This window comes from Somniosus microcephalus, chromosome 9, assembly GCF_052327205.1.
Source record: "Somniosus microcephalus isolate GS21.2 chromosome 9, FLI_Smic_1.0, whole genome shotgun sequence".
NCBI classification, from domain to species: domain Eukaryota; kingdom Metazoa; phylum Chordata; class Chondrichthyes; order Squaliformes; family Somniosidae; genus Somniosus; species Somniosus microcephalus.
In genome coordinates this window covers 238,834,553-238,858,586 of record NC_140995.1, presented here as the reverse complement: position 1 = coordinate 238,858,586, position 24,034 = coordinate 238,834,553, and the positions used below count along the sequence as shown (strand labels likewise).

Below are 24,034 nucleotides of genomic sequence, written 5' to 3'. Positions count from 1 at the left end.
AAATTTGTTAAACATGATTTCCCTTTCATAAAACCATACTGACTCTGCTTGACTGCATTATGATTTTCCAAATGCCGTGCTACTGCTTCCTTAATGAAGGACTCCAGCATTTTCCCGACGACAGATGTTAGGCTAACTGGTCTATAGTTTCCTGCTTTCTGTCTCCCTCCTTTATAAATAGGGGTGTTACATTTGTGGTTTTCCAATCCGCTGGGACCTCTCCAGAGTCCAGGGAATTTTGGTATATTGCAACCAATGCATCCACTATCTCTGCAGCCACTTCTTTTAAGACCCTGGGATGCAGGCCATCTGGTCCAGGGGACCTGTTGTCTTTTAGTCCCATTATTTTACCAAGTACTTTTTCCTTAGTGAAAGTGATTGTCTTTAGTTCCCCCCTCCCCGTGGCCCCTTCATTATCCATTATTGGAATGTTGTTAGTGTCTTCTCCCGTGAAGACAGATACAAAATATTTGTTCAGAGACTCTGCCATTTCCCCGTTCCCCATTATTAATTCCCCATTCTCATCCTCTAAGGGACCAATGTTTACTTTAGCTACTCTCTTGCTTTTTATATACCTGTAGAAGCTCTTACTTTCTGTTTTAATATTTCTTGCCAGTTTACTCTCATAATTCATCTTCTCTCTATTATTTTTTTAGTCATCCTTTGCTGGTTTTTAAAAAATTCCCAATCCTCTGGCCTCCCACCAATCTTGGCAACATTGTATGCCTTCGTTTTCTATTTGATACCATCCTTTACTTCCTTAGTTAGCCAAGGATAGTGCTCCCTTCTCTTAAAATCTTTCTTTCTCACTGGAATATATTTTTGTTGAGAGTTATAAAATATCTCTTTAAATTTCTGCAACTGCATTTCAACTGTCTTATCTTTTAATTTATTTTTCCAGTCCACTTTAGCCAGTTCTGCCCTCATGCCATTGTAAATGCCTTTATTTAAGATCAGGACACTAGTTTGAGATACAACTTTCTTACCCTCCAACTGAATTTGAAATTCAACCATGTTATGATCACTCTTTCCTAGAGGATCCTTTACTATGAGATCATTTATTAATTCTGTCTCAATACACAGAACCAGATCCAAGATAGCCTGCTGCCTGGTTGGTTCCATTACATACTGTTCTAGGAAACCATCCCGGATACACTCTATGAACTCCTCCTCAGGGCTACCATGGCCAATTTGATTTGTCCAATCAAAATGGAGATTAAAATCACCCATGATTATTACCGTACCTTTTTTACAGGCCTCCATTATTTGTTGATTTATACTCTGTCCAACAGTATTGCTACTGTTCGGGGGCCCATAGGCTACGCCCACCAGAGACTTTTTCCCCTTATTACTTTTTTATCTCCACCCAAACCGATTCTACATCTTGATCTTCTGAGCCAATATCACTTCTCACCACTGCACTGATCCCATCCTTTACCAACAAAGCCATCCCACCTCCCTTTCTTTTCTGTCTATCCTTCCGAATTGTCAAATACCCTGGAATATTCAGTTCCCAGCCCTGGTCAACTTGCAACCACGTCCATGTAAGGGCGATCAGATCATACCCATTTGTACCTATTTGTGCCGTCAACTCATCGATCTTGTTACGAATGCTGCGTGTATTCAGATATAGAGCTTTTAACTTACATTAATAGTTACCTATTTCCCTCTCCCCCAGAACCCATGAAAATGGCTGTTATGGTGGAAGCCAAAGCTTGGAAAATGGTACTTTGTCGGTTCTTGAATGAACAGTACAAGGAAAAAATGACAACGATAACATCATTTATCAGTGAACAAATGAAGAATTTGACCCGACCTATTCAAGATCTGGATGATGTTAGATTTGCCATGGAGTCTTTAGCAGAAATACGACAGAATGAGATACAGATGGATATGACTTTGGGACCCATTGAGGTACGTGACCTTTCAGAGCATGTCTTCTACACATTTGTTTCTTTTCTTTCTCCTACAGTTTTCAGACTTTTAAAACCTAAACTTGACCTCATCTAAATAATGCTCCCTAATTTATTTAATCTCTTCTACTAGCTTGGTAGTGTCCTTCACTATGTGCCTTGGCTTGAAATGAAACTTTTCAACAAACACTTAAGAAAGCATTTTAACTCCCTCCACCGGGCAGAAACTGGGCAAAAAGCGAGTTATGTTCCCTGTGGGCTCACGCACTGATACCACCCTGCTGCTATTTTAAAAACAGGTGGTTGTGGCATTGCCTGACTCCGGCAGAAGCCTCATAAATATATGCAAATTGAGGTTCTATCATTCTAGAAACACAAAGCCATTTAACGACCTACTTGAAGGCATTTAGGCGTATCGTAGAAGTTGCCGGACACCTTACGGCCATGTAAGGTAGGTTTAAAACTTATTTTTGTGGGCCCAGATGTAGCAAGAGTGAGGAAATGATGCTTCAGTTGTACAGAGCCTTGGTCGGACCCCATTTAGAGTCCTGCATTCAGTTTTTGGGAACTGAACTTCAGGAAAGCTATATTTGCCTTGGAGTGGGTATGGTGCAAATTCACCAGAATGATACTGGGACATAAAGGGCTGGATTTTCATTCAGCAGTCGGGAAGGAGGCGGGACTACAACTTTTGGGTTTTAGTCCTGCCTCCATCGACGTCCGGCCAATCCACGTGAGTTTCCCTTGATTGACCTTGTTGAGCCCGCCCAGCGGGCTCAGCAGGCCAATTAAGGGCCACCCGGCAACAGGTGACGTCACAGACTGAAATTTCATCTGTCAAGAGGTGTTGACAGATGAAATATCAGTGTTTCACAGCTGTTGGAAGCTGTCAAACACTGACAATCTGACTTCTAACTGTTGTGTATGTAACCGTTTACCTTTAAGGGAACTATAGAATGTAACCGTTCGCCTTTAAGAGCACTACTTTAGGGTGGCACTATTTGTTGGCTCATGTATACTGTAATACCGATAGTGACCACACCAGTATATAAGGGTGTGATACGTTAACTAGGGCAGATTCGCCCGAACCTCTGAATAGTAAAGACCTGTTTTATTTGTTAATCTTGGAGTCTGTGTATTATTTGCAATACAACCCACAGACTTAACAATGGCGACGAGGACGATCGTACCCTGCGGCAACAGTACTTCCTAAGCTACTAAGGAGCGTCGAAGTGAGGCAACCGCCTTCGTCGTGCTGCTGGAAGAACACACGAGGCTGCAGCAACAGACAGGAAGCAGACTAGCAACGAAAGTTCATCAGCAACAGGCACAACTACCCTTTTACCACGGTGCGGAGTGCGTCGATCAACTAACAAAAGAAAGCAACCGGTGACCGCAACGACTGTGAGTAGGGGAAAGTGTGGAAAATATCCGGAGGATAAGGGCAGTGACCACCACGGTCGAGGGGGTGAAAAAGGCCGGACAGCGACCGGGATCACAAGGCGCGGTGGCGATAAATAAATAAATAACTAAATAACCCGTGAAGAATCAGCCGCAGCCGGGGAGGAAAGGGCCGGACTGCGGGAGGTCGGGGAGAGGTGTTTGAATCCGCTGAGCGAGAGCCCGAGAGGGAGCGAGCAAGAGCCGCGCGAGCGGGTGAGCCAGAGCCCGAGAGGGAGCGAGCAAGAGCCGCTTCGAGCGGGAGGCGCTTCACGAGCCAGCGATCGCACCAGCGATAAGGGCCGAGAGCCGCTTCGGGCGAGAGGCGCAGCGCGGGCCATCGATCACATCCACTGATAAGGGCCGGGCCACTTTGAAGTGAGGGGCGCAGCCGGGCCATCGATCGCAATCCCTGATAAGGGCCGCACTCGGGCTGGTAGGGCAGAGTCGGCAGACACTGAAGGCGCGAGAGCCGCGGTGAACAGCACGGGCCATCGATCGCGGCGGAGATAAGGGCCGCACTCGGGCTGAAAGACAGCGTCGGGGGTCAGGTGAAGACCGCCAAGCGCGGGAAAACCGCCATTGAAGTGGGCGGGGAGAGCGAGAAGCGCGGGAAAGCCGCCATTTTTCGCGGGGAAACCGCTGGGGAAGAAGAAAGAAGCGGGAAACCGCCATCTTAGAAAATTAATAAGAATTTTCAGAAATACTTGTGTTGTTCTCAAGAAGAGAAGAAAATTAATAATAAGTAAAGAAATATTTGTGCTGTTCTCGAAAAGAGAAGAAGATGCCTAAGCGAGGAAATATTAATGATTTTAATGCTGAAATAGAAGACTGGGCCACGTATGTGGAACGCATAGAAATATATTGCGTAGCCAACGAAATTGAGGATGACGACAAGGCAATAACTTTGTTAAATTCGATGGGAGCAAAAACATACGGGCTTTTGAAACATCTAATAGCACCAGTTAAACCAGTGGACCAGACCTTCGAAGAGATCGTAACAGTGTTGAAGGATCACTTGAACCCCACACCGTTGATGCTGGCTGAACGATTTAAATTTTACGCCAGAACCCAGAGGCAAGATGAAAGCAATGCGGAATACTTAGTCGAACTGCGTAAGCTAGCGAAATACTGCCAGTTTGGAGGGAATTTGACAGAGGCGCTGCGGGACAAGTTCGTATGCGGCTTGGCCAAAGAAGGAATGCAGAAGCGACTTCTGGAAGAAAACGACCTCACACTGGACAGGGCTGTCCTCATAGCTTCATCGCACGAAGCCGCAGCGAAAGGAACGGCGGAAATGCAGCTAAAGGCGGCGGCACTCGGGGTGGACCAAATTACTGCAAGCACTTCCAAATGCTACCGTTGTGGAAAGACAACGCACGACCAGAATCAGTGCTGGTTTAAGAACCAAGAGTGCAGGAAATGTGGCAAACTGGGTCACATCGCGAGGGTATGCAGGTCCGGAAAGAAGACCAACAAGCAAAGGAAGCCACCACCACAAGAAAAGTACAACAAGGTACATCAGGTGGCTGAAAAGAGTTCAGACGAACAAAATTTGGACTCAGACCCAAACAGCCAGGAGCTGGATAGTCTGAGAATCCACAATGTGGGTAAAGTAACTGATCTACAGACGATCTGGGTCACACTAAAAATAGCTGGAGTCCAAGTACGAATGGAGCTGGACACGGGATCAGCTGTATCAGTCATCAACCAAAAGGACTACCACCGGCTATTCTCTCACATACCCTTAAGAAATACCAAGTTCGTATTACAGACATACACGGGGCATAACGTATACCCCATGGGGAAAATAAGAGTCAAGGTGAGAGATAGGGGTAAAGTATACCCAAGAATGAATTTGTACGTACTACCTGAGGGAGGACCACCACTTCTAGGACGGGAGTGGATCAGGAAAATAGACATGGAATGGCACTACCTACAAGCAATGACGAGTGAGGACTCGGTGCAGACAAGCAGCTCAGACTCCGAGCCGGAAGACGATAAGTCCAGCTTACGTATGAAAAACAAGGTTAACATGAACTCACGGACTAAGGTTGGAAAATCGATGGCGTGCATAAAGACAGAGAATTCTGAGTCTGTTCAAGTTACAGACATATGCATTACGGAGGAACACCGGGCTCGAACTCAACGTTATTTCAAAGTACGACAACAATTAGAACAATTAAGTTACCGCCTCGTACAAGAGATGAAAACAATGAAAAAGTTCTATGACACCGAATGGGAGAGTCTGGAAAGACAACAGAACCTACTGGCTCAAGCAGAGAGCGACCATAGAGCCATCGTGACCAATTACCGATCACATCTCCCTTATGATGTTCAGGAGTTAGAATATTTGCATGATCTAGAGATACAGCAGAAGGGCAAACCACGCTACACTGAGGATTTTGTTCTGCAATTGGAGACGGAGCTAGTGCAGGCAAGGTTAAGAGAAGTTGAATCGCAGTGTGCTCTTAAGGAGATGCAGAAACAAATCTTGGACATGGAAAAGAGAAACGCTTCTTTACCTGATGTGAATAATGTGGACATGTTGCGAGAGGGGATTATTGAGGCGAAGCGGAAAGAAGCTAAGCAAAGGATGTTGGAACTTGAAACACAGAACCAAATCAGCAGAAATCAGCTATGTCGAGCAGAGAAGGAGTGCTATGGTCTACATGAGAAGGTGCAATATCTCTCAGCCCAGAATAAGGGGCTACTCACTCAGTTAAATGAGAGTAAACGGGAAATGGCTGAGATACATAGATACATAGATACATAGAAGATAGGAGCAGGAGTAGGCCATTCGGCCCTTCGTGCCTGCTCCGCCATTTAATGAGATCATGGCTGATCCTTTAATTCAGTATCCCGTCCCCGCCTTCTCTCCGTAACCCTTAACCCCTTTTGCCCGTAGAAATATATCTAATTCCCTCTTAAATATATTTAATGAGCTGGCGTACACTGCCCTCTGTGGCAATGAGTTCCACAGGTTCACCACTCTCTGAGTGAAGAAATTCCCCCTCATCTCTGTCCTAAATGGTTTAGCCCTTATCCTTAAATTATGTCCTCTAGTTCTGTTCTCACCCGCCAAGGGAAACATTCCTTCTGCATCCAGTCTGTCTAGACCTGTCAGAATTTTATACACTTCTATGAGGTACCCTCTCAATCTTCTAAACTCCAGTGTGTACATCCCTAAACTACATAGTCTCTCCTCATAGGTCATTCCCGCCATTCCTGGTATCAGCCTGGTGAATCGCCGCTGCACCCCCTCCATGGCAAGAACATCCTTCCTCAGATGAGGCGACCAAAACTGTACACAGTACTCGAGGTGTGGTCTCACCAGTGCCCTGTACAGCTGCAGCAAGGTATCCCTGTTCCTGTATTCTAACCCTTTTGCTATGAAGGCCAGCATACCGTTTGCCTTCTTGACCGCCTGTTGCACCTGCATGCTCGCCTTCAGTGACTGGTGTACAAGAACACCCAGGTCTCTCTGTACTTCCCCCTCTCCCAATCTATTGCCATTTAAATAATAATTTGCCCTCCCGTTCCTGCACCCAAGGTGGATAACTTCGCACTTGTCCACATTGTCCAAATCGCTCTGGAGCTTCCTGGTCTCTTCCTCTGAGCCCACCCCACCTCCTAGTTTAGTGTCGTCTGCAAATTTGGAAATGCTGCATCCGACTCCCTGATCCAGGTCATTAATGTAAATTGTGAACAGCTGGGGGCCCAGGACAGATCCCTGTGGTACCCCACTTGTTACTGCCTGCCATTCAGAAAATGAGCCGTTTATTCCAACTCTCTGTTTTCTATCTGACAGCCAGTTCCCTATCCACGCCAAAACTTTCCCCTTTATCCCATGAGCCTCAATTTTCCATGCTAATCTTTTATGTGGGACCTTATCGAAGGCCTTTTGGAAGTCCAGGTACACCACATCTACTGGCTCTCCCCCATCTATTCTACCAGTTACTCCCTCAAAAAGACTGCAAGAATAAAGAAGAATTGATGGCAGTGAGACTTCGAGAGGCAGATAGCATAGCAGCCTTGGCTGAACTCCAACAGGAAATTGCAAAAAAACCAATTGCAGAGGAATCTTCAGGAAGCCAGGATTTTATTCCAGTCCTTCTCTACGACTCCTTACAAGCAGAGTGTGAGAAGTTGAAAGAACAGTATGGACAGGCCCAGGCTACAATTCTGGAGGGGATTAACTCGGCAACCCCCGAAAAGCTAGTTTCAGTAGAAGCATATGAACAACTAAAGGTTGAACATGAGCAAGAAGTCCAAAGGCTGCAGGAAATGTTTGATGAGCTCCAGGCCAAGGCTGCCTCATCGGTAAAGATTCCATCCATAGATGAAACATTAGTGGTGGAAGAGGAGAGGGGTTTGGAGCTCTCAAAAGTTATTGAAATAGCTGAGGTTGCAACACAGACTGAGAAGATGGCAGCAGAGCAACCCTTGGATACCAAAAGTACGCTGACTCACGTCAATGTAGAACAACAGACCGCTGAAACAGCTGCTCCGGTAGAGGGATTGAATAGTCCGATCAATCAATCTCCAAAGGAAGTTGAAGTATTAAAATCACAAATGAGGTCATTAGTAAACGACTTGCTGAAAGCCCAGAAAAAGCTGGATGAAGAGGTACACATGAAGAAGTCTCTTCAGGAAAGATGTCTGGATTTGGAACAAGAGCTGGCTAACGTCCAGCTGGGTATGGAGGAAATAGACGACCCTCTCGCTGGCCTAGCTCAGGACGACACCGAATATTACCATGACCTGGTGGACTACACCGAATATTACGATGTCCTGTCCTGCCCAGCTTGTAACTTCGACTCCCAAAGTGCAGAAATCATGGAGGAGCACCAAAAGTCTACGGAACATCGGGAGAAGGTGGCTCTACGACGGAAACAGGAGGCAGAGAAGGAGGAACTGCGCAGGCAGCTGGCAGCTGACAGTGGAGCCCAGAGAGTCTCCAAGAAGCAGAAAAGGAAAAGTCGAAACAGAAGATGACCCATCTGAACCATTATCACCTCTACCAGATCACACACGTGGTCCCTCCGAACAGAGCCAAATCAGTTCGGAAGTTCAAACTGTTAAATCCATGGAAGGACTATTGAATGAGTCACTTCAGCAATGTGAACTGTTTTCCGCAGAGACTGAATCTGTGATCTGTAAGGACTATTGAATGAGTCACTTCAGCAATGTGAACTGTTTTCCGCAGAGACTGAATCTGTGATCTGTTTTGACATGAAGTTATATATGTTATTATGTTATGTTAAACATGAAGTTATATGACGTTGACTCCATCGAGAGTATATCTGTAAATTGTTATATGATGTTGACTCCATCGAGAGTATATCTGTAAACTGTTTATATGAAGTTGAAGATTGTATGTTTAAAGGGGATTCTGTAAGTAATAAGCTAAAAAGGGAGGTGTGATAAAAATAATAACTTCCGGGAAGTTATGTCATCACTTCCTGTGAACTGTGAACTATGAACTGTGTACATACCTCACTTCCTGTCATGTGTCACTTCCTGTTGGACTGGTATAAATACTGGTCTGTTCAGTATTGTAAGAGGCTTCTACCAGAGGCATGGTAAAGACCTCTCTTGTATATAGTGTGTTTATAAGTTACTTAAAGCTTACTTTAAAGTTACTTGATGGTAAGCCTCCTTTTTCTTACATCAATTTAAGTAACTTAGTATTTACACTCACAAATACTAGACCTTCGGACAAACTCGGAATTAAGGATCCAGGGAACCACCCATCATGGAGAGAATCCTTAGACCTATTCGTCTGGACTTGGACCCGAATGCACCAGCAGCTGGCAGGGTATGGAAGCATTGGTACCGTACTTTTGAGAATTTTCTGGATGAATGTGAAGCGGATGCTCCTGCTAGATTGAAGATACTTATCAATTATGTGACCCCAAAAGTGTTCGAATATGTTGATGAATGGGATAATTACGATGAGGTGATTCGGGCACTTAAGAAACTGTATGCCAAGACCCCAAATGAGGTCTATGCTAGACATCTACTGGCCACAGCCCGACAAGGGCCAGGGGAATCAATTGACGAATTCCTGCAAGAACTTCGCAGGCTCAGCGTAGATTGTAACTTTCAGGCAGCCTCAGCTGAGCTGTACCGCCAAGAAATGATTCGTGATGCTTTCATCTGCGGGATTGCCTCTCCATTTATACGCCAGCGTCTACTAGAAAGTAAAACACTTGAGCTACAAAAAGCTTTTGACCTAGCTTGTTCACTGGATTTGGCAAAGAGAAATGCAGACCTCTATCAGCTGCCCAGATCTCGATCTGCTGCTGTAGCTGCAACCAGACAATTCAAGCGGTCTCAGGTGAACCCTATCATGGGGGAATCTAATTCTGATAATTCTGATGAAGAAGAGGAGGACGACCCCACTTTAGCAGCCTCTTGGCAATCTAGGAAGGAATGCTTTTCACCCTAGGAAAACCTGCCCTGCTCGCAATGCAATCTGCAGTTATTGCGGGAAAAAAGGACACTTTGCTAAAGTTTGCCTATCAAGGGCCTCTACGAGGGCCAATCCAGCTAAGGCCTACCGAACTGCCCCAATTAGGGCCTATCAAGATGCTCCAGCTAGGACCTATCAAGCTTCCTCTCGAGCTCTCTCCCGAAGAAGCACACCGAGAGTTTTAGCCACTCTCTGTGCAACGACACCAATTACAGCTGCTTGCCCACAGAACCTGTCTCATGCAGCCACAAAAATTACAATTAAAGGGCATACCTTAGATGCCTTAATTGACTCAGGAAGTACTGATAGTTTCATTAAGGAACAGATTGTTGCGAAATTGAAACTACATGTCTTCCCATCGGACCAGGCAATTGCGATGGCCCAGTCATCACTTAATACCAGAATCTCCGGCTTTTGTGTTGTTGATATGACACTTCATGGTCGTATGTATCCCTCCACCCGACTTTCGGTGCTCAAGGACTTATGTAGTGATCTCCTCTTAGGACTGGACTTCCAAAAACAGCATAAGAAACTCACCATTGAGTTTGGTGGATCCAAACCCGGACTTACTATTTCTAATATACCGTCTAAATTACCATTTTGTGCATTATCAGCAGCTTCACTTGATGAACCCTCATTATTTGCCAGTATTCCGCCTCAATACCAACCGATAATAACGAAATCGCGGCGCTTTAATCAGGAAGACCAATCTTTTATTGCGGCTGAAATCTCTCGACTTCTAGCAGAGGATATCATTGAACCATGTTCGTCACCCTGGCGGGCTCAAGTCGTCATTGTCAAGAACCCTCTAAAACCTCACAAACAGCGACTATGCATCGATTATTCGCAAACCATCAATCAATATACCGACTTGGACGCCTACCCATTGCCACGCATTGATGATATGGTTAATAAACTGGCCGAATACGAAGTGTTCTCAACTTACGATTTAAAAAGTGCCTATCATCAGTTACCCTTGAAGGTCTCAGATAAGCAGTACACAGCCTTTGAGGCTAATGGACGGCTGTACCAATTTCGTCGCCTCCCATTCGGGGTTACTAATGGAGTGGCTGTCTTTCAACGGGCAATGGATGGCCTGGTTAAGCAGGAAAACCTAAGGGACACTTTTCCCTATCTTGATAACATTACCATTGCAGGTCACGATCAACAGGAACACGACTCCAACCTCCAAAAATTTCGGGATGCCCTCCATCGCCGTAATTTGACCCTGAATGAATCCAAATCTGTTGAGTCGCAACCGACCATCAACATCCTTGGCTACTGCGTAGGCAATGGTATCATTAAGCCAGACCCAGAAAGACTTCGCCCGCTCCAAGAGCTCCCGTCACCTAAGAATCCGGCTTCTTTACGTCGGGCTCTCGGTCTGTTTGCATACTACGCTAAATGGATTCCTCATTTTTCGGACAAAATCCAACCCTTGCTGCATGCTAGATCATTTCCACTGGGAACAGCGGCTGTTGCAGCCTTTAACCTTCTCAAAAAACAGTTGGAGAAAGCGGCTCTTCACTCCATTGATGAGAATCTCCCTTTCGTGGTTGAATGTGATGCCTCGGAGGTGGCGATCTCGGCTACTCTGAATCAGGAAGGTCGTCCTGTAGCATTTATGTCCAGGACCTTACAAGGTGCCGAGCTACATTATCCTCCGGTTGAGAAAGAAGCCACAGCCATCATAGAGGCAGTACGGAAGTGGAACCATTTTCTAGCTCGCCAGCACTTTACATTGATCACGGACCAACGATCAGTCGCCTTCATGCTCGATAATCGAAAACGAACCAAAATTAAGAATAATAAAATACAACTTTGGAGGATGGAACTGGCCTCTTTTGGTTATACCATTCTCTATCGGCCTGGCAAGGAGAATGTGGCCCCGGACACCCTCACACGGGCATTCTGCTCCACTATGTCATCCTCCACCCTCATGGATATCCACAATGGTTTGTGTCATCCTGGCGTTACGCGCATGCTACATTTCGTACGATCACGGAATCTCCCTTTTTCCACTGGAGATGTAAAGAAAATATGCTCAGAATGCCGGCTTTGTGCGGAATTAAAACCTCAGTTCTTCCGCCCCTCAGATGGTATACTCATACATGCAACCCAACCGATGCAACGACTTAGCGTCGATTTTAAGGGCCCAGTGCCCTCTTCAACTCGGAACACATATTTGCTCACCATGATCGACGAATATTCACGTTTTCCGTTTGCCTTCCCCTGCTCCAATATGCTGGCGTCCACAGTAATCTGCTGCCTTGAGCAGGTATTTTCTCTCTGTGGCATGCCGGCTTATATTCACTCAGATCGGGGTCCATCCTTTATGTCGAGGGAACTCAAGGACTACCTCTCAGAACGGGGAATTGCTACAAGCAAAACAACACCATACCATCCCATCGGAAATGGGCAGGTAGAGAGGTATAACGGTATCATCTGGAATTCTGTACGTCTCGCTTTAAGATCTTGGGGCCTACCAGACCAGCAATGGGAAACAGTGCTTCTGGATGCATTGCACTCTATACGGTCCCTGCTTTCTACAGCCACAAATACTACACCTCATGAGCGGTTCTTTGGATTCCAGCATCGCTCATCTCATGGGACATCACTCCCGTCATGGCTAACTACTCCTGGACCTGTATTACTCCGAAGATACGTTCGGACGTCTAAAAATGACCCTCTTGTAGACGAGGTCGAACTAACCGATGCCAACCCCACCTATGCAAACATACGATATTCCGACGGCCGAGAATCTACCGTATCATTACGGGATCTGGCTCCCTGCCCACCAGGACCTAGTGGGACATCGGGTGATGGCATTTCACCAGGAAACTCTTGGGACCTATCGGGTACCCCTCTCCAGGATCCTGATCGGACACCAACTAGCTTGGTGCCGGTAGAACCCCGTGCTCAAGGTTGCGACCCTCCCAGTACCGTGCATGAAAGTACTGGTCCGCCACAGACCAGCTCTGCACCTCCCTCTGAACAGAGGCAGTCTGACTTTGAACCTATTGGGGCTCGTACTCGAAGCCATGATCTCCCCGACCCTTCACAGGGCAATCCAGGCCACACGGACTCTGGCCAATGGCCAACCGCATGTAAGCGGACCAGCGACCCTCTACGACGGGAATCCAAACGGGTGCGACTCTTCCTTGTTCGGCGGCTGCGGACCAAAAGGTAGACCACAGCCTCCTAAACCTGCAGGAGGGAAGAATGTGATAAAAATGATAACTTCCGGGAAGTTATGTCATCACTTCCTGTGAACTGTGAACTATGAACTGTGTACATACCTCACTTCCTGTCATGTGTCACTTCCTGTTGGACTGGTATAAATACTGGTCTGTTCAGTATTGTAAGAGGCTTCTACCAGAGGCATGGTAAAGACCTCTCTTGTATATAGTGTGTTTATAAGTTACTTAAAGCTTACTTTAAAGTTACTTGATGGTAAGCCTCCTTTTTCTTACATCAGGAGGAGTGTTGTGTATGTAACCGTTTACCTTTAAGGGAACTATAGAATGTAACCGTTCGCCTTTAAGAGCACTACTTTAGGGTGGCACTATTTGTTGGCTCATGTATACTGTAATACCGATAGTGACCACACCAGTATATAAGGGTGTGATACGTTAACTAGGGCAGATTCGCCCGAACCTCTGAATAGTAAAGACCTGTTTTATTTGTTAATCTTGGAGTCTGTGTATTATTTGCAATACAACCCACAGACTTAACACTAACCTGAGTCCTTCTACACAGACTCAGTTAGAACTCACACCGGCACTGAAAGCTGCAGACTGTCACTTTTGACAGCTTGCGGCCATTCTGCTTTCAGTGCCGGCTGAGTGATGGACTCCCAACGCCTAGAGGAAGAAAGGCTGTTAAGGTAAGTACAGGTAATTTAAACTTCTTTACACACTTTAGACACACCAAACACACTTACCTTTGCACTCATGCACCCATCACTCACCTGAACACCGACATCGCGACCCCTCCAAGTCCTTCAACCCGACGGCCCGCCTGCTCTAATCTGGCATGGTTTGGCGCCGTCGGGAATCCCACACGACACCCCTCAAAATAGGGATTAGGCTAAAAACTGCCTGTTAACTACCTGTTAACAGGCAGTTAATTGGCACTAATCCCTTCCCGCCTCGGGTCGGCGAGTCCCAGTGCGGGGCAGGTACCTGCCTCCTTTGAAACTTACGTGGAGGCGGGTTTTGGGCGGGATGGTGTCGGGACCCCCGAATTCGGGATTTTAGCCCCCTGCACGCCTAAAAGCCCGCCTCACGGCACATTGAAAATCTAGGCCAAAGAGTTAAATTATGAGGACAGGTTGCATAAACTTGGTTTATATTGTCTTGAGTTTAGAAGGTTGAGGGGTGATCTAAACAAGGTCTTTAAAATTATAAAGGGATTCGATATGCCAGAATTTGCCCACCAAAAAATGTTGGGTTTGGTGTGTGGGGGCAGTTAAATTGTTAAAAATGTGAATCCCGACCTGATCCCGCCTCCCCGAACAAAATTCCAGCCAGAGAATCTATTTCCTTTGGTGGGGGTATCCAGAGGGCATAAGTTCAAAATTTGAGCTAGGCTATTCAGGAGTGAAATCAGGAAGCCCTTTTTCACACAAAGGGTAGTAGGAATCTGGAACTCTCTACCCAAAAGGCTGTGGATGCTGGATCAGTTGATATTTTCAAGGATATCAAGGGATGCGCAGCAAAGGTGGGTAAATTAAGTTGAGGTAAACATCAGCCATAATCTAATTGAATGGCACAACAGGATCATGGAGCTGAATAGTCAATTATTCCTGTTCCTATGTTCCTATATAACACACAAACATACAAAATGAAGGACAGAATTGCTGGTCCGTCGAGACTGTCCCATAGAGTTATGTTATGATTAAGCACAATGACCCCCAATGCTCCCAAACACCAGCAGCCATATGTTCTCCTGGGAGAGACAAAAATTCAGGTAAAACAAAATCCTAGGCTAATTCTAGGAAATTGCTGTGATCAAAATGAGTTTCGGGAGACCACCGTGATGATCCAACATCCCACCTATATTTTGTATGCAGTGATATCAGCCTAAGCCAAGAACCCGTCCTGCTCCCTTTTGAACAATATATGGTGTATTTTCACTTCTGGTTGAGTACCATGCAGGTGCTGTTTAATAATCAACATTGGAAAACAACTACTTAAGAATTGATTGGTGCCTGTTAAGGGCCAGTAACAGGAAACTCATGTTCAATTGCACACCATTGGTAGCTCTTCTCCAGCAGAGTATTTTTTAAAAAATTAATTCACGAGATGTGGGCATTGCTGGTGAGACCAGCATTTATTGCCCATCCCTAATTGCCCTTCAGAAGGTGGTGGTAAGCCCCCTTCTTGAACCGAAGTTTCTGCTCAATGGTGACCCCCAGGATGTTGATGATGGTTGATTCAACATTGGTAATGCTGTTGAATGTCAAGGGGAGGTGGTTAGACACTCTACTGTTAGGGATGGTCATTGCCTGGTACTTGTGTGGCACGAATGTTACTTGCCACTTATCAGCCCAAGCCTGAATGCTATCCTGGTCTTGCTGCATGCTGGCACAGACGACTTCATTATCTGAGGAGTTGCAAATGAAACTGAACACTATACAATCATCAGCGAACACCCCTTCTGACCTTATAATGGAGGGAATGTCATTGATGAAGCAGTTGATGGTTGGGCCTAGGACACTCCCTGAGGAACTCCTGCAGCGATGTCCTGGGGCTGAGATGATTGGCCCCCAGCAACCACAACCGTCTTCCATTGTATGACTCCAGCCAGAATCTAGAATTCAGCTCTTTGTCCATGTTTGGACCAAGGCTGTAATGAGGTCTGGAGCCAAGTGGTGCTGGCGGAACCCAAACCGAGCATCGGTGAGCAGGTTATTTGTAAGTAAGTGTCACTTGATAGCATTGTTGACGACACCTTCCATCACTTTGCTGTTGATTGAGAGTAGGCTGATGTGGCGGTAATTGGCCGGATTGGATTTGTCCTGCTTTTGTGGGCAGGACAAACTTGTCGGGTAGATGCCAGTGTTGTAACTGTACTGGAACACCTTGGCTAGAGGTGCGGCTAGTTCTGGAGCACAAGTCTTCAGAACAACAGCTGAGATGTTGTCAGGGAACACAGCCTTTGCTGTATCCAGTGCGCTCAGCTGTTTCTTCATGACATGTGGAGTGAATCTGTAGGATTCGCAAAATTGGACTTTATATTATAAAGGGTTGAATGGCAGAAGAGGCCATGATTTTAAAGACTATTTTAAAAGAAGCCCAGAAAAAGGGGCATTCAAAATGGCCTCCAGACCCCGTGATCAGCTTATTGGGACACTTTAAAATGGTTCCTGCAAATCCTCAGACAGCATTGTGGATTCAGCCCAAAGTAAGTCAGAAATGGCTTCCAGAAGAGAACGAAACCAGACACCCACATATACATATAGATTCGATACAGATCCAGTCGAGATCGGCCTGTAGATAAAGGCCATCTAAATGTTGACCCAGACAAAAGGGAACAGTTTCATATTCATGAGAAGAGCATCAAGGGCCCGTTAAGGACATCACCAGGACATTAAAAACAATGAAGGTCATTCCAGACCAGAGATGGCCCGTTACCGGCCATCCAAGAACAGTTTAAAATATAATAACTACCCCGTTGTGCAACAAGCCCGCCAAAAGTTAAACAAAGACTAACCTGATTTGGCGCGAGATAAGAGCTTCTGGGAAAGAAGTATAATTGTGAGAACACACGGGTAGAACGAGACCGGGAGACACAGGAGACACGCTCTTCAGCTTTCCAGCTTGCAGGCCTGTCCAGCTTTTGAGCTGGGTAAAGAGGAGTCGCTTCGGGAGAAGATCCGCGAGACTCCTCTCCATCGATGGAGAGGAAGGAGAAGAAGACCAAACCGCCATCAAGAAGACCATTCGAGCCGGCGTCCTGCCCCGGGGTCAAACATCGGGAGATCATTGACCAACCCCGGGCCGTTGACGAAAACGAGAGGCCATCGACCCGCTCCGGCTCGGGAGAAGAGACAAAATAAAACGACAGAAGCAGCCGGTGTCCAGCCGCCCCCGGCCCCCACCTCAGGAGAGAGTTGAGGCGCAGCTCGCTGGGGCTCCACGATCCATGTGGAGACGGGACACCTGAAAGGATCAAACGCAGACCGGTTTCAAAACCTTGCACTTCCTAGTTGGATTGGTGAGCATGTTTCTGGCCCTCCATAATCAGATCTAGATAGGTTTAAGAGGGTGGATATTTAAGGGTATAATTAACATGAGTTGTTATCCCTCAATGTTCCGTGTGTTCCCCTATTTCATGATGATTTTTGTAGAGTATAATATGCCTGTATTTGCCTTAGTTAGTATTGTGTTGTTATGATTTGTTTGTGTTTTTCCCTCCCATGTACTCTCTTATTTGCTTGCATTTGATTTGTGTTTCCATATGCAATAAAATTTCATTTTGTTTCATCAAACTTGGTCGAAGAGTTTTCTCTACATTGTAGTTCCTGCCCCAAAGTCCAGAGTATAGAATCTAAGGGGCGAGTGGGTCGAACCACTCAAGGTTTTACTGTGCAAGAGAGAGAGGCCTCTAGAGAGAGAAACCTCTGCGATCTAAAACCCCTTACAAATCGAATTGGCTGAAGACTGGCTTCTGTGATTGTAGGAACCTCAGGAGGAGGTCAAGCTGGATCATCCACTCAGCACTTCTGGCTGAAGATGGTTGCAAATGCTTCAGCCTTATCTTTTGCACTCACGTGCTGGGCTCCACCATCATTGAGGATGGGGATGTTCATGGAGCCTCCTCCTCTCATTAGTTGTTTAATTGTCCACCACCATTCACAACTGGATGTGGCAGGACTGCAGAGCTTTGATCTGATCCATTGGTTGTGGGATCGCTTAGCTTTGTCTATAGCATGCTGCTTCCACTGTTTAGCATGTATGTAGTCCTGTGTTGTAGCTTCACCAGGTTGGCTCCTCATTTTTAGGTGTGTTTGGCACTGCTCCTGACATGCTCTTCTGCACTTCTCACTGAACCAGGGTTGGTCGCCTGGCTTGATGGTAATGGTAGAGTGAGGGATATGCCCGGCCATGAGGTGACAGATTGTGGTGGAAAAGAATTCTGCTGCTGCTGATGGCCCACAGCGCTTCATGGATGCCCAGTTTTCAGCTGCTCGATCTGTTCTGAATCTATCCCATTTAGCGCAGTGGTAGGTTGGAGATGGAGGTTGTCCACTGTAATGTATATACCTTTAAGGGATGAACGATGTTTTACAGCTCCTGTATACTGCAGTACCGGCAGTGACCACACCTGTATATAGCACTGAGTAGTAATCTGTACAGATCAGTTGCAGTGTGAGCCACGTTGAGTAAACACCTGTTGTACCGTTCTCCGCAGTCTGTGTCTTATTATACACGGACGCAACATTGGCGACGAGGCAGGTTCGAACCTACCTGCAACTCTGCATCACCTCCCGGGGATTCGTTCCTGGAGATCAGTGGATTGGAGGTCAAGGCCAGAGACTCGGGTGTCGACCACGGGCAACCGCCCAGTCATCCAGCAGAGACTCGAGAATTGCGGGGGAGGCTGTCGAGAGCCAGGCTTGGCTTTCCAGTCGAGCTGGTCCAGCGAAACGGGTTGGCAACAGGTAGTGCGCAGACCCTTCCCGGACAGCGGCGGGCAAGAGCCCGACCGAGCGGCACAGCAAAGGGCCGAGCAGCGTCGACGGGGGAAAGAGAGAGAGGGCAGAGCGCACAGGGCGCAGCCGGTGTTCAGGGGCCGAGCAGCATTGAAGAGAGGGACAGAGAGACGCGCAGAAACCCGCGAGGCGCCGCCATCGCCACGAGGACCGCCGAGAGCAGCGTTGGCAGCAGCGCAGGAGAAGCGCACGAAACCTGCAGGGCGCCGCCATTGCCACGAGAACCACTGGGAGCGGCATTGGCAGCAGCGGGGGAGGAAGGAAAGCATGGGAGATGCCATTTTAAGCCATTGGGAGACGCCATTTTAAACCACACCCAAAATGCCGAAGAGTGGCAGTATCACCGCATTTGACAATGAAGTCGAAGATTGGACTACATATGTCGAACGAATAGAGGTGTACTGCAAGGCAAATGAGGTGTCAGATGACAAGAAAGCGTTGGTATTGTTAAATTTAATGGGTGCAAAGACGTATGGTTTATTACGAAATCTAGTAACCCCAACGAAGCCAATGGAAAAGAGTTTTGAAGACATAGTAACGATACTACAGGAACATTTAAACCCCACACCGCTGCTGATAGCAGAAAGATTCAAGTTTCACAAACGGAACCAGCATAAGGATGAAAGCAATGCTGATTATTTAACAGAACTGCGCAAACTATCGAAACACTGCCAGCTTGGAGCGGGACTGGCAGATACCTTAAGGGACAAGTTTGTGTGTGGGCTTCAAAGTGAAGGAACCCAGAAACGGCTTTTATCTGAAAAGGACCTTACGCTGGAAAAGGCTTTCAGCATTGCAGTATCATATGAAGCAGCAGCACGGGGCGCTGCAGAGATACAACAGAGACCGCAAGAATATGGCACAAACGAAATGTCATATAGAACAGAGAAGTGCTATCGCTGCGGCAGAACAACACACGACCAGAATGATTGCTGGTTCAAAGACAAAGTGTGCAGACAGTGTGGAAAAGTAGGACACATAGCACGAGTCAGCAGGTCGGGAAAGAAAATTATCAATAAGAAACCTACCAAAGGAAAGTACAAGAAGGTACATAAGATGACGGAGAATAGTTCAGACGAACAAAAGAGTGATAACGACTCCGAAAGCAGGGAACTGAGTTGTCTGAAACTACATAATGTGATCACAATGGAGGATCACCGAACCATTTGGGTCACTCTCAAGTTAGCAGGAGTCCAGGTAAAGATGGAATTGGACACAGGATCAGCCCTAACAGTCATAAACTGACGGGACTACGAGCGGCTATTCTCACACATACCCTTGAGAGACACAAAAATTATTTTGAAGACGTACATGGGGCAAAAAGTCTACCCCAAAGGAAAAATAAGGGTGACCGTTATATATAACGGTAAGGAAACACCAAAACTAGACCTGTATGTATTGCAAGATGGAGGACCACCATTACTGGGACGTGAATGGATCCGGAAAATACAACTGGATTGGCATTCCATACAGGCACTGACTGTGGCTGACAAAAAGGATGACGACATCACACCTGGGCGACTGTCAAAGATCCTCACTGACGTGAAAGAAGTGTTCCAGCAAGGACTCGGAACACTAAAAGGCATGACAACGACGATTAAAATTGAAGAAAACGCAAACCCAAAATGTTTTAAGGCCAGACCGGTACCTTATGCGATCCGCCCAGCCGTTGAAGCAGAGCTGGAGAGTCTGGAACGTTCAGGTGTACTGTCCAAGGTAGACTGGAGTGAGTGGGCTACACCCATCGTCCCTGTGATGAAAAAGTCATTGAGCAGCACGCCTGGGGAACCAAGGAAGGTTCGCATCTGTGGGGACTTTAAGGTAACAGTGAACCCGGTCCTTCACACCGTACAATATCCACTTCCGCGGATTGAAGATATTTTCGCCTCACTATCTGGAGGGAAACGCTTCACTAAGATTGATCTGGCCCAGGCGTATCTGCAAATGGAGGTAGAAGAAGCATCAAAAAAATACCTCACAATCAACACCCATAAAGGTCTCTACCAATACAACCGGCTGGTATTCGGGGTAGAATCAGCTCCGGCTATTTGGCAGAGGGCAATGGAACAAGTCCTGCAAGGGATCCCAGGCACCCAGTGTTATTTGGACGACATCCTCGTCACGGGCAAAAATGACAGTGATCACCTTGACAACCTGGAGCAGGTGCTCACTAGATTGCAGGAATATGGGCTCCGAGCTAACGGCCCCAAATGCGAGTTTTTTAGAAAACAGATCTCGTATTGTGGCCACGTTATCGATAAAGAGGGGTTACATAAGTCCCCAAAGAAGATTGAGGCAGTAGTCAAGGCTCCAGCACCGGAAAATGTGTCACAACTGAGGTCGTTCCTCGGGCTGGTAAACTACTACCATAAGTTCTTGCCAAATTTGTCTACAATACTACACCCACTGAACACCCTACTGCAAACTGGGGTGCCATGGAAGTGGAGTGACGAATGTAAACGAGCTTTCCAGAAGAGCAAAACACTAATCACATCGAAAGAGGTATTGGCCCATTACAACCCAGCACTACCAATTCGGTTGGCGTGTGATGCGTCACCCTACGGCATTGGAGTGGTGCTGTCGCACAAATTCTCAGACGGCTCAGAGAGGCCAATAGCCTTTGCGTCACGATCACTAACCTCAGCCGAGCGTAACTACGCCCAGATTGACAGGGAGGCCCTCAGCCTAGTGTGGGGAGTGAAAAAGTTCAATCACTATCTGCACGGGCAGAAATTCACCTTGCTGACTGATCACCAGCCTCTTGTCTCCATTTTTAATCCGAAGAAGGGCGTTCCGGTGATGACTGCGCAACGACGACAAAGATGGTCACTTTTTCTAGGGGCGCACCACTATGAGATTGAATATAAGGGCACGAAACAGCATGGAAATGCTGATGGGCTATCACGCCTGCCACTGCCTACTGCGGAGGAAGCACCAGCAGTGGATCCTGTCGAAATATTCCATTCGACTATAGTTGAATACCTACCGGTAACTAACGCTTGTATCGAAAAGGAAACCCGAAATGACCCGACACTGTCTCGGGTATATGATTTGACGGTGAAGGGATGGCCAGCACATGGTGACTCACTGTTGCCAGCATTCTCGACAAGGAGAGAACAGCTGTCAGTGTGCCGGGGGACCTTGATGTGTGGATCCCGAGTGGTAATTCCACCCAAGTTAAGGGATAGAGTGCTCAATGAGCTTCATGAGGGTCATCTGGGAGGGGTAAAAATGAAAAGCCTAGCCAGGGCTTATGTGTGGTGGCCGGGAATCGATAAACAAATCGAGGACCTGACCAAGAGCTGCTCAGGATGCCAGAAAGTCCAAAATGCACCACCACAGGCCCCTCTACACCCATGCGAGTGGCCCTCATCTCCATGGCAATGGGTGCATATTGATTTTGCTGGTCCATTCATGGACTCAATGTTTTTAATAGCCGTGGATGCGCACTCGAAATGGCCTGAGGTCATCAAAATGTCCTCCACCACCACGGAGAAAACTATTGCAGTCCTACGGACCATTTTTGCCAGGAATGGCTTGCCAGAACAGATTTGCTCCGACAACGGACCACAGTTTGTGTCCGAAGAGTTCCGGAGGTTCTTGAAAAAGAATGGGGTAAGGCATTACACATCCGCCCCGTATCATCCAGCCACAAATGGATTGGCTGAGAGGTTCGTACAAACCTTTCAGAAGGCAATAAAGGCTATGTACAATGACAACATTCCACTGCAGCACAAGGTGGACAATTTCCTGTTCGCCTACCGGAATGCGACACATGCTATCACCAACCAGGCCCCAGCCATGATGTTCTTTAACCGAAGGCTAAGATCTCGCCTGGATTTGCTCAGACCAAACGTACGAAGAGATGTTGAGAGTAAGCAATTCCAGCACATCCATGAGAAGCCAACAAGGAGCTTCAATGTAGGGCAACCAGTCTTGGCCCGCGACTACCGAACAGAAAAATGGCAGCCAGAAACAATATGCACACGGCAGGGCCCACTAATGTACACAGTGGACGTTGGGGAGAGCATCGTGAGACGCCATGCTGACCAGATCCTAGAGTCACAGGAACAAGTCAACCCCATGCCTCGCCCATACGTACCTGGTGATGAACCCGACGTACAGGTCGCATCTACCCCAGAAACAGTAGCATCGGAAGCTGATGAACCAACCGACGACAGGGGGCCAGAATCGCCTCCGCACCAAGAGCAAGACACTCGGGAAAGGCGCTATCCAGAAAGGATCAGGAAGCCTCCCCAAAGACTGAATAGACTATTTTCAGCTAATGTTGCATGTTAAAAGTGTTAATTGTAATTAGTTTGATATTTAATTGTTAAATGAGTGTTATGGTACTGTTAATCTAAAAGGGGAGGAATTGTAATGTATGTACCTTTAAGGGGGGAACTATGTTTTACAGCTCATGTATACTGCAGTACCGGCAATGACCACACCTGTATATAGCACTGAGTAGTAATCTGTACAGATCAGTTGCAGTGTGAGCCACGTTGAGTAAACACCTGTTGTACCGTTCTCCACAGTCTGTGTCTTATTATACACGGACGCAACATCCACAGTGTGAAGACGGGACTTCGTCTCCACAATGACTGTGCGGTGGTCACTCCTACCAATTCTGTCATGGACAGAGGCATCTGCGACAGATAGATTGGTGAGGATGAGGTCAAGTAGGTTTTTCCCTTGTGTTGGTTCTCTCACCACCTGCCACAGACCCAGGCTGGCAGCTATGTCCTTCAGGACTCAGCCAGCTTGGTCAGTAGTGGTACTACCAAGCCACTCTTGGTGATAGACAGTGAAGTCCGCTCCACCCCACCAGAGTACATTCTGTGCCCATGCTGCCCTCAGTGCTTCTTCCAAGTAGTGTTCAATATGGAGGAGTACTGACTCATCAGCTGAGGGAGGGCGGTTGTGAAGCTCATTGAACTGAGATTGTGAAAGGCGATACATAAATTACATAGAAATTACAACATGGAAACAGGGCATTTGGCCCAACCAGCTCATTTTGGTGTTAATCCTCCGCATGAACGGTCGTCCTTGTGCCCGCCCTATTACCTTAACCCTTTATTCCCCTTTCTTTCAACCATCTATTTAACCTAAAGAAAAAGGCAAACTCAAAATAAAGAAGGATGACAAAAAGAAATACGAGGTTAAAAAGGCAATTAGGAAAGCAAAGAGGGAATATGAAATGAAAATATCAAAGAATATAAAAAGAAGTTGTATTCTATACTATTTTGGCCCCATTGTCTCTGTTGATCTGACGGATAGGAATGTAGTAGTAATAGTATTCTATTGGCACATCAGTAACAAAAAGAGGATTAAGATAGGGATCGGGCCACTAACAATGAGCAAGATGAACTGAAGAGAAGTTACTGAAATGGCTGGGGTAATGGGCTAGATAGTTAAACCCCCACCCATCAGAAATGGTGTACGTTAAGTTGGCGGTGGTGACACCCTATATCCATATCTGCC

At 46.7% G+C, this 24,034-nt stretch overlaps 1 protein-coding gene across 1 annotated transcript in view; it reads left to right on the top strand.

Moving 5' to 3' along the window:
- Positions 1–1,681: 1,681 nt before the first annotated feature.
- Positions 1,682–24,034, top strand: part of LOC147113152 (dynein axonemal heavy chain 8-like) — a 1,456,516-nt gene continuing 1,434,163 nt past the window's right edge. Inside the window, exon 1 of the mRNA XM_085998053.1 lies at positions 1,682–1,914. Within this exon, the coding sequence (XP_085854179.1) occupies positions 1,684–1,914 (231 nt within the window). The 5' untranslated portion in view covers positions 1,682–1,683. The remainder of the gene's footprint in view (positions 1,915–24,034) is intronic.